Source organism: Geotrypetes seraphini, chromosome 1 (assembly GCF_902459505.1).
Source record: "Geotrypetes seraphini chromosome 1, aGeoSer1.1, whole genome shotgun sequence".
In the NCBI taxonomy this organism is placed as follows: Eukaryota; Metazoa; Chordata; class Amphibia; order Gymnophiona; family Dermophiidae; genus Geotrypetes; species Geotrypetes seraphini.
In genome coordinates this window covers 311,610,358-311,622,158 of record NC_047084.1, presented here as the reverse complement: position 1 = coordinate 311,622,158, position 11,801 = coordinate 311,610,358, and the positions used below count along the sequence as shown (strand labels likewise).

At 45.4% G+C, this 11,801-nt stretch overlaps 1 protein-coding gene across 1 annotated transcript in view; it reads left to right on the top strand.

Annotated features, from left to right (window-relative positions):
- Positions 1-1,825: 1,825 nt before the first annotated feature.
- The window catches only part of LRIT3 (leucine rich repeat, Ig-like and transmembrane domains 3), a 32,507-nt gene continuing 22,531 nt past the window's right edge, over positions 1,826-11,801 (top strand). Inside the window, exons 1-2 of the mRNA XM_033935336.1 lie at positions 1,826-1,941; positions 4,175-4,650. Of these exons, the coding sequence (XP_033791227.1) occupies positions 1,826-1,941; positions 4,175-4,650 (592 nt within the window). The remainder of the gene's footprint in view (positions 1,942-4,174; positions 4,651-11,801) is intronic.

Below are 11,801 nucleotides of genomic sequence, written 5' to 3'. Positions count from 1 at the left end.
CAAATCGGTCCCACAGCTTTTTACATTTTTCCCATTGACTTGAATGGGTGAAATCTGAAGTTCTGTTTGTAGCTCCACCCACGTGTGCAGTTGGGCCGCGAGACTCCCAGAACATATCATCCCGGGTAGTGAGGGATCCGCATACCAAGTTTCGTTCAAATCGGGCAAGCCGGTTTTGCGGAGGCAGGTTTTACATTTTTTCCATTGACATGAATGGGTGAAATCTGATTTTCTGTTTGTAGCTCCGCCCACGTGTGCAGGTGGGCCGCGAGACCCCCAGAACATATCACCCCAGGTAGTGAGGGATCAGCATACCAAGTTTCGTTCAAATCGGTCAAGCCGTTTTTGAATTACTGTGAGAATGGCAGCTTTTTACATTTTTTCCATTGATATGAATGGGTGAAATCTGATGTTCTGTTTGTAGCTCCGCCCACGTGTGCAGGTGGGCCGCGAGACCCCAGAACATATCACCCCAGGTAGTTGGAATTACTGTGAGAATGGCAGATTTTTACATTTTTTCCATTGACATGAATGGGTGAAATCTGATTTTCTGTTTGTAGCTCCGCCCATGTGTGCAGGTTGGCCGCGATACCCCCAGAACATATCACCCCAGGTAGTGAGGGATCTGCATACCAAGTTTCGTTCAAATCGGGCAAGCCGTTTTTGCGTTGGCAGCTGTTTTACATTTTTTCCATTGACATGAATGGGTGAAATCTGATTTTATGTTTGTAGCTCCGCCCACATGTGCAGGTGGGCCGTGAGACCCCCAGAACATATCACCCCAGGTAGTGAGGGATCCGCATACCAAGTTTCGTTCAAATCGGGCAAGCAGGTTATGCGGAGGCAGTTTTTACATTTTTTCCATTGACATGAATGGGTGAAATCTGATTTTATGTTTGTAGCTCCGCCCACATGTGCAGGTGGGCCGTGAGACCCCCAGAACATATCACCCCAGGTAGTGAGGGATCGGCATACCAAGTTTCGTTCAAATCGGGCAAGCCGTTTTTGCGTTGGCAGCTCTTTACATTTTTTCCATTGACATGAATGGATGAAATCCGATTATCTGTTTGTAGCTCCGCCCACGTGTGCAGGTGGGCCGCGAGACCCCCAGAACATATCATCCCGGGTAGTGAGGGATCTGCATACCAAGTTTCGTTCAAATCGGTCAAGCCGTTTTTGCGTGATCGCGGCACATACATACATACATCCGATTTTATATATATAGATTAGGCTACTCCTCCTTTAATTATATTTCTTTTTCTTCTTTTATATGTACTGGTTCACTGCTGGAGTGCCCATTAACTTTTATTTTCAAGGCAAGGACTGTCTCCAGTACTTTTTTTTTTTTGCCTATTTCATTATTAAGCCTAATAGATAATATCCTATCTAAAAGGATTAAGCCTAATAGTTAATATCCCATCTAAAAGGATTAAGCCTAATGGAGGGGGACCCTTTACAATCTGTGTGCCATGAATTAAAGTTAAGAGGAGTGCAAATTTGGCCACAGGTGTTGCGCCTCTGAGGTAAACTTGCAGCTCCAAAACACCAGGGGCTGCTACATTTGGAGCTTAGATATTGGCTGCAATTCAAATTCCTGATTTTCTGCTGAAACTCCTGGGTTGTTCCTTTGGCCAGGGTTACGTAGAAATGTCTGGTGCACTTGAACCCTTCAAGAATGCATTTGAAGGTTAAGTAACAGTAGATCTCAGCTAATCCCATGTAATCTGCTATTACTAAATGAATGTCTGCAGTCTTCTCCCAGCACAAGGTGCCAGAGGGCCTGGGAATACAAGATGTGATATTTTTTGCTGAAATAAAATACATGATGCATTTATTTACTTTTTTATATGTCATAATTAGCCTTGCTGGTAAACTTTACAGTTTCTGTCCTTCGCAATGCACCTGCATTTACCATGGAAGAAGTGATGGCACAGGGACCAGGTATGTGATTTTCAGTTTATATACAGTAGGTACAGGCACCAAATACAATACAAATTTCTCCTCCCTGGATACAATGAAGGAGCTTGTTCGATATTAGGAATGCTGAGCACCCACTGCACTCACATATCTAGGTCCTTGGTACTATTACTTCTGCTTATCATTTCTATAGCGCTGCCAGACCTACGCAGCACTGCACATTAAACATGTAAGAGACAATCCCTCTCGATAGAGCTTACAATCTAATCAGAACAGATAGGGGGTTAGGAATAGTGTTACCATATGACTCCAGAAAAAGGAGGACGGATTAAGACATCTGGGTTTTACTTCTACTGAAAGCAATGGAAATAAGGAGGATAGAGACATCTGGGCTTTACTTCTGTTGAAAACAATGGAAGTAAAACCCGGATGTCTCAATCCGTCCTCCTTTTTCTGGAGCCATATGGTAACCCTATTTAGGGAATCCCCCTCCAGCCATTAAAGTGGAGGGGACCAGAGCCCCACTGGCAACATCCCTGATCCCTGGGCTCCATTGGTGCCACAATAGGTGACTGTTATTCACTTTGTGCGCTGCCTTTCAAAGACTATTTCTGCAGGCACAGCAAGGGAGAGTGTTTCTATGGATTTTCCATGCCAGTCAACTCTGGAGAGCAGCAAAGTTCTTTAGACTTAGGTAAACAATGTTTTCACAATGTTACCAGACCATTTTACTATCTCCATCTGTTAGAATGAAGAGCCCAAACACGAGACTAGGGTTACCAGACGTCCGGATTTAGACTTGTCCAAATGGCTTTCTAAATTGTCAGTGTTTGGGGTATGGCTCTCCCCTCCTACCTCCTCCACCAAAACTTAATCTTCAGGCTGGCCTCAGCAAGGTGAGCCTGCTGCCATCAGCCTGCCCTGGAAGCCTTCTCTTGGCAGTGTTGCACCTAGGCAAGAATAAGAAGTTGCTGCAGGGGGGAGGGGGTTGGAGGGAGAAAGAGAAGCACTGAAAGGGTGGGTGGGAAGGGAGACTATGGAAATGAGTGAAAAGTGGGGTGCAGGGCAGGGGCAAAACTGGTGAGAGGCAGAGGTGGGGGGTGGGGAAGGGGTCATGTGTCCTTTTTTTGACTTCACAAATATGATAACTCTACAAGAGACAAATGAGAAAAACATACAATGCCTGTCTTTCCACTACTTGTTTTCACACCCCAGAGCCAGAGAAACAGGGGTGTTTTGCTGAAGGCAGTCTGCAGGGAAGAAAGGGAGGTAATGAACCTAAAGCAGAGCAGCCCCCTCTTCTGTTGCTCATGTCTGCTCCCCTCCCTCCACAAGCCCACCCACTTCCTTTTTGGCTACAAATTAAGCCCTAATTAATCATCCAGGGCACTTATGGTTGGGTTAAACAAGCTCTTTGATTTTTCTCTTTCTGATCCCTATAGCAGAGTTAATCAGGTACTAAATGTTTGTACACATTAAGCAAAGAACTGGGTACTTCCAAAATATTTTCTTGAATGGTGCTTGTTTAATGGATCGCCTCCATGCTGATGACTTGCAGATCCATCTCTCTACACCTGAAATCTCAGCAGACATTCAGTCCTAGGTTTCAACCTTGTTTGACATCGCTACCTGGATGTCTCGCCGCCATCTAATATTAAACTGAGCTCCGATACATAGATGAAAGCGCACGGGACAATTGCTAGAGGACAAAGGAGCTCAGACAAATGTGCGCAGGACAACAGCGTGCCGGATTAAAAGTTAAATTTAAAGCGCTCCAAGGGTGTGTGTGGGGGGACCCCCTCAGTTTACCTAGAAGTGTTGGCGCTGCCGTTGGGTGGTTCGGCGCAGAACCCCCTCATTACAGAAGAAAGTATAATTTTTCCCTGTTTTAGGGAAAAAATAGTTTCTTCTCTAAGTGTGTGTGTGTGGGGGGGTTCCCCCCACCCCCAACCTCAGTGCCAACACTTCTAAGTAAACTAGGGAGTTTCCCCCCACACCCCCTCGGAGCGCTTTAAATTTAACTTTTAATCCGCCGCGCTGACGTCCTGCACATATTTGTCTGAGCTCCTTTGTCTGCGTGCGCGCTTTAGTCCCGTCACCCTAAGCTCCTTATCTTTCCACCTAAACCTGTCTCTCCTCTTCCCCTGACACACCCAGAGTGCTTGCTTAATCCTGGGGGTGCTCAGAACCCACAGAACTCAGCTCAATCAAAACAATGAAAGTTGTATTTATTTCTGCTTTTTGCCACGCACAACAGGTCTGTCCTCTGTAATGATCCAGATATGTATGAAATCCCTGTTAATGTACCTGTTGACACTTGGAAGCTCCGAGTAGAAAAAACTGTAATCCGAAGGATCCCCACAGAGGTGTTTTACTATCTGACAGAGCTGAAGTACCTGTGGCTGACCTACAACTCCATTAGCAGCGTTGATTCCAGCAGTTTTTATAACTTAAAAGTACTTCATGAGTTGCGTTTGGCTGGAAATTTGCTCTCAGTCTTCCCATGGGAGTCTCTGGCTGAAATGCCTAGTTTACGAACCCTTGACTTGCACAACAACAAGTTGACAAGTATCGCTCCAGAGGCTGCCCGGTTCCTGAGAAACATCAGGTTCCTGGACATATCCAGCAATAAGCTGGCCACATTACCATCAGACGTTATGGATATTTGGATCCCTATTTTGGAGACTACAATATCCAAAGGCACAGATTCAATCACACAAAGTATCGTATTAGGTAAGTTTGTTTATACTGTATATTTATATCACTTATAGCAAGTACTCAAACATTTTTCCCTGTCTGTCCTGGTGGGCTCACACTCTATCTAATGTACCTAGGGTAATGGGGGATTAAGTGACATGCCCGGGGTCACAGGGAGCAGTGTGGGATTTGAACCCCCCAACTAGAGAATGACACGGGGACAAATTTTTCTCCGTCCCCGTAGGAACTAATTTCCCTGTCCCGTCCCAGTGAGTTCTTTTCCTGGTTCCATTCCTGCAAGCTCTGTCCTCATCTGTACAAGTTTCAAACACTTTATAATCATAAGTGTCCAAGGCTTGGCAGTTAAGGCAGAGCTTACAGGAATGGGACAGGGCCAGTGACAAAACACGCGGGGATGGGAACAAATTTGTCCACGTGTCATTCTCGACCCCCAAACTCTAACCACTGCGCCAAACTTTTATTTTTCTATTAATATTTATTAACTGCCTTTATGAAGAGATATCCAGGGCAGTGGGTTATGAGGGTATTGACATCCCTGAAGGTTTTAATTATTGTCCTTTTTCTTAAAGTAATTTTTGCACTTTTTTTTTTTTGTCACAGATGCCTTACGAAGAACCTAAGAACATAGAACATAAGAATGGGTCAGACCAATGGTCCATCAAGCCCAGTAGCCCATTCTCACGGTGGCCAATCCAGGTCACTAGCACCTGGCCAAAACCCAAGGAGTAGCAATATTCCATGCTACTGATACAGGGCAATAAGTGGCTTTCCCCATGTCTTTCTCACTAACAGACTATGGACTTTTCCTTCAGGAAATTGTCCAGACCCTTCTTAAAACAAGCTACGCTATCTGCTTTTACCACATCCTCTGGCAACGCGTTTCAGAGCTTAACTATTCTCCGAGTGAAAAAAAAATTCATCCTATTGGTTTTAAAAGTATTTCCCTGTAACTTCATCGAGTGTCCCCTAGTCTTTGTAATTTTTGATGAAGTGAAAAATCGATCCACTTGTACCTGTTCTACTCCACTCAGAAATAGTAGGAATGAAAATAATGGCACTGTCTAGTCTAGTGTGTAGCGTCAAACAGATGCATCATCCAGCGCAAAAATGTGTTACTATTAAAAGTATAATCCAAAGCTCTACAGTCAGTGACGAGCTCTAATAATAGCACCAGGAAAGTATTAAGCCATCATATGACAGAGCTTATGAAAAGGAGGCAGTTGAGCAGATGACAGGCTGGTAAGAATATACTCAGTCACAAAGCGTTTCTTTAGGTTGAATCAGTCCTCACAGATTCAGCCTACAGAAACACTGTTCCCCCCCCCCAATATTTAAACAGCATCTGGAAGTTTCACCCTCCAAATTTCACCCCAGGTACTTTTTTTTTTTTTTTTGGGGGGAGAGGGGGGTTGAAACTGCCTATAACCATTTACTCAACACACTCAGGACTGACTTCAAACACTGACTGTGGTGTTTAAATTCATACCAAATATTCAGTGCTGGGCCATATAAGACAGCCTGGGAAGAAGTAGAGGTGGATGATACCACTAGCAAAATAGACGAATAAAGAATCTACACAGCACACCTGCTCGAGTCCCTAGAAAATGCTTCTTTCTTTATACAGAAAGCAATAATTGAGTAAGAGAAGAAAAGGATCTCAGAAACCTGCTCAGCACTAGTAGAAAATATAATAGTCTGAGACTTTTCAATTCCAGATTTCAATCATCGATCCTAAAAAAAAAAAACCTCTTGCATCAAGTCCAAAATATTACAAACTTTAGGTGCACTTGCTTATTTATAATTAAAGGTATTCCACCTTCCACCCAACCTTTTTTTTTAATAGAATCATTTTAATTTTGAAAATTTTTACAGTGCAGTAAATCATACAATGAGCACAACAATACTCAACGTACCACAAGACCAAACAGACAAGAAAGTCTACCATGTGGTTTCTTCACGGAGGCTCAAAGATTTCAACAATAGCAAACCAAGAATCCACCTCCCTTCCACCCACCCACCCCCTCCCAAGCAATCCAGTGCCAAAAATTCAATAGAGCACTTTGAGCTCTAGGGGTCAAGGTGTTCCATACTGGAGCCCAAATAGCCCTAAATTTACACCACCGTCACCCAAACTTTTAACACACCTTAGTAAAACAGGGGGTTAGTAAAAGACCCCCTTAGTTTTCTTGGTGAGAGAGTATTGATTTTTCCTGATGTAGCAAGGTCTACTCAGACCAGACGTAAGCAGGTCCTAAGCCTTCAACATTGAGGTGCTAAATTTCAATTAAGATATCCTTGTAAATGTGTTATTCAACTTGATAACCATAAATTTCTTTTATTTATTTAGATTTAGGCCCTCTTTTACAAAGGCGCGCTAAGCGTTTTAGCACGGATTTAGCGCGCGCTAAATTAACACGTGCACTAACCGCTAACGAACCCATAGAATAACATGCACGTGTTAGCGTTTAGCGTGCGCTAAAAAGCTTAGTGCACCTTTGTAAACGAAGGGGTTAGATTTATATCCCGCCCTCCCCAAAGAGCTCAGAATGGGTTACAGTTTATATTCACGGTGTTACAATATAGGGTTGCGATATATCTTCGTATAGGATTACTTACTGATGCTGGTGAAGGGTTGAGGGAGTGACTAGGCAGAAAGGTTTGTACAGCTTTTCTTGTATATCTTTTATGATGTTTCTCAATTGCAGTTTTTCCTGGAGGTCAAGGGAGTTGCTGCTAAAGATAAATGAGTTATCTCTAAGTTGATCTAATGTTTAGATGACCCTCTAATCTTGCTGTTCTTAATTTCCTTTTATTATCTGCTTTCTCAAGACTGTTTAGATTTTTGACTCTCCCCGTTTGGGGATTATATAGATTCAAAGACTACTTTTTCTTTTGTTAACTATAATTAATAGGACATTTGTGCATTTGTCTATTCTGTATCAAAGGTTTTTTTAAAACGTATAAATATAACTGCAATTAAAAAATTTAATCATGATTAATAACACAATTAAAGGTATTTTATTTATATATTTCTCACTGCGGCATCTTGTGATTCTGTGTAGTCACAACCAATGTTCCCTCTAAGCTGTGCGCGCACACACAACTTGCCAAACCCGCGCACACAAATTAAAATAGCGCGCTCAAAAAAAAAAGTTTTTCCCTAAAATGATTTTCACTGCTAAAATGAAATGTTGCAGAAGACCAGCTCTTCCGATTTCCCATTTATCACATTTATTGAAGCACTATAATATAAATTTTAAGTGATTCACTTGATTCCGTTATCTTTGGCAGTTGAACTTGGCACGTCACGTGCCCCATAGGGCCATAGCCTATGGCCCATAGGATATGAAACACTTCCGATTCTTTGACTTCCTGAAGTTCCGCCATATTGTTTATTTCGTGGAATCGTAGTGTGCAGCGTGATACTGCGGTTGTATAACTGTATTCGTTTATTAAATTGCAACCAGATATAAGCCAGCTAAGAAGCCAACCCGGGGAGGTGGGTGGGACGCAAGAATATCTGCCTGGTGTCCCTGGATAACACCTGTTATGGTAAGTAACTGTGCTTTATCCCAGGACAAGCAGGCAGCATATTCTTGACTGATGGGTGACCTCCAAGCTAACAAAAAGAGGGATGGAGGGAAGGTTGGCCATTAGGAAAACAAATTTTGTAAAACAGATTGGCCGAAGTGTCCATCCCGTCTAGAGAATGCATCCAGACAATAATGAGATGTAAAAGTATGAACTGAGGACCAAGTAGCAGCCTTGTAGATTTCCTCAATAGGAGTGGAACGGAGGAAAGCCATAGCTCGAACTCTATGGGCCGTGACAGAACCTTCCAGTGCAGTGGCGTACCTAGGGGGGGGCGGGGGGGGGCGGGCCGCCCCGGGTACCAGCCCTAAGGGGGTGTTCCCGGCCTTGCCGTTCAGTCCCCCGCCACCCCCGAAGGACCGCTCGCCCCCCTGGCCTCCCCGCACCCCCTATGAACCGCCGCAGCAGGATCGCGAAGTCAGCGTCAGCATCCCTGCGCTGCTTCCTACGACGCGATCCCGCCCCTCCTCTGACGTCAGAGGAGGGGCGGGACCGTGGCGCAGGAAGCAGCAGGGATCGCTGACGCTGACTTCGCGATCCTGCTGCGGCTGTTCATAGGTGGTGCGGGGAGGCCAGGGGGGCGAGCGGTCCTTCGGGGGTGGCGGGGGACTGAACGGCAAGGCCGGGAACACCCCCTTAGGGCTGGTACCCGACGCTGACTTCGCGATCCTGCTGCGGCTGTTCATAGGTGGTGCGGGGAGGCCAGGGGGGCGAGCGGTCCTTCGGGGTGGGTCGGGGCATCAGGCCTTCAGGGTGGGGCGGGCGGGCAGGCAAGCAGGCTTTCAAGGGGGAGGGGGTGACAGGCAGGCAGGCAGGCCTTCAAGGGGGGACAGGCCTTCGTGGGGGGGTGCAGACATTCAAGGGGTGCAGGCCTTCAAGGGGGGCAGGCAGGCCTTCAGGGGGGTGCAGACCTTCGGGGGGGGGGTGTAGGCCTTGGGGGGGGTGCAGACCTTCAAGGGGTGCAGGCCTTCAAGGGGGGCAGGCAGGCCTTCAGGGGGGTGCAGACCTTCGGGGGGGGGTGTAGGCCTTTGGGGGGGTGCAGACCTTCAAGGGGGTGCAGGCCTTCAAGGGGGGAAAGGCAGGCAGGCCTTCAAGGGGGGGACAGGCCTACAAGGGGGGGGGACAGGCCTACAAGGGGGGGGGACAGGCCTTCAAGGGGGGGTGCAGGCCTTCAAGGGGGGGTGCAGGCCTTCAAGGGGGGTGCAGGCCTTCAAGGGGGGAAAGGCAGGCAGGCCTTCAAGGGGGGGACAGGCCTTCAAGGGGGGGTGCAGGCCTTCAAGGGGGGGTGCAGGCCTTCAAGGGGGAGACAGGCCTTCAAGGGGGGGAAAGGCAGGCAGGCAGGCCTTAAAGGGGGGACAGGCCTACAAGGGGGTGGGACAGGCCTTCAAGGGGGGGACAGGCCTTCGGGGGGGTGCAGACCTTCAAGGGAGTGCAGGCCTTCGGGGGGGGGTGCAGTCCTTCAGGGGTGGGGTTTAGGCCTTCAGAGGGGGACAGACCTTCGGGTGGGAGGTAAAGTCCTTCGGGGGGTGCAGGTCTTCAGGGGTGGGGTGTAGCCCTTCGGAGGGGGGACAGACCTTCGGGGGAGGGGGGGTCCTGGTGTAAAAGTACACAGAGGGAGAGAGGGAAGGGGGGGTTCAAAGATACATGCATATGCCAGACTTTGGGGGTTAGAAATAATGGGTCTAAAAACAGAGGAGTGGGAGAGAGATGGTGCATAATGGGATTTAGGGAGGGAAGGAACAGAAAGGGAGAGAACTTGGAAACAGGGGATGGTGTGGAGGGGGGATAGAGATACTGGATAGGAGGATAGTTGGGAACAGAAAGGGAGAGATGGTGGATCCTGGGGTGGTGGGGAGTTGAGAAAAGGTGAATCTGTGGATGGAGACAAAAAAAAGGAAAGATGCCAGATCTCCGGGAGAGGGAAGGGAAACGGAAGGGGAGAACAGAGATGGCAGACGGATGGTTAGCACGGAGAAAGGAGACCCTGGCAAGCAAGACAACAAGAGCCTGGGACCAACAAGATTTGAATATTGATCAGAGAACAAAAGGTAGAAAAAATAATTTTATTTTCTGTTTTGTGATTACAATATGTTAGATTTGAAAAGTGTACATGAGACAGCTTGAAATGGGAACTTTTCTATTTTTGTGAATGGCAAGGCTGAGTTCAGTTAAAATATATGCTTTATAAGAAAATATAATAATGTGTTTTATAAAGTTTATAAGCATTGCTGGCATACTCGGTGAGGTGTTCCTAGTGTTGGTGGTGGTGGTAGCATGTCAGTGTGTTGAGAGGAAGAGGTAGTCTGGGAAATTCTGCTGAGCAAACTCTGGGCCCATTTCCACCCCCAGTTAGTCCACTCCACTCAACTGGTTCACACACTGAGTGGGTCTTTGGGTGTTATTTCTGGGTAGTTGTTTTAGAATCTCTTCCAGTGGTTTGTCAGTATCTCCTTCTGGTCCAAGGAAGGAAACTTTGTCAACCTTAGCATTGACCTTCAGAATATGTTTGTAACAGCGCTGCTTGTGTGGCATTAGGCTATGTAGTGATCGAAAAAAAAAAACAGACCTTTGCACATTTTTGCACTATATGGTGGGTGTATGAGGAGATTCATTTCCTGCACAGTTAAGTCCATTTTTTCTACTGAATAATAGTATAGGTACAATGAAAGTAAATAGCAAAAATGTTTGAGTAGATAATTAAGGAAATCTTTTTCATATTGCTTGCTTATGGACTGGGAAAAAAGACTGTTCAAGCAAATGTCTCCAGAACTGCTTTAATGGAAAAATGTGATTTTTTTTTTTTTTAAGTACTTTGTGAAATTTATTGTTGTTGTGAAATTTATTGTTATACTTTGTTTAAACTTAAAAAGCGGTGTCATTAACAGTGAATCTAATCGAAAAATCGATTCAACAGGGTGAATCGGATCGAATGAAATATTTTTCTCTGAATCGGGCAGCACTATTGGCTACCATGAGAATGGGCTACTGGGCATGATGGACCATTGGTGTGACCCAGTTAGGCTATTCTTATGTTATGTTCTCATCTGTAGGGGCCTTTGTTTTCACTTCTTATTTTAATGTATTTTTTTCCTGGGAACTTATCAGTGTTTTTTTATAATGGGAACAAAAATGGAAGAGAATTAATGTGTGTGGAATGGGGGGGGTAACTAATTTCTTCAGCTAAATAATTCAATCCACTTCAAACAGACATAGGAGAACTCACGCACCATTCACACACCCTCCAACCAAAAACGTCAAAAGAAAAAAACTGTTCGACAACCTCCTAGCCATTCGAGCTGCAACACTTGACCCCCAACTCTACAACCTATTGACCTCGACCACAAACTACAAAACCTTAAAAAAAGAAATAAAAACCCTTCTATTAAAAAAACACATAAAACCAAACTAACATAATCAGAACTGTCCCAAGCATCACCTGCAACTACTCCATATGTACTTCTGATGTCATGACAATTCAGACATAATTTATGTTATGTTATGTTTGGAATAATGGTTACATAAATGAGGTTCAATAAAAGAAAATTTTCTGTGGGAGCATTTGTTGGAACTTCTGT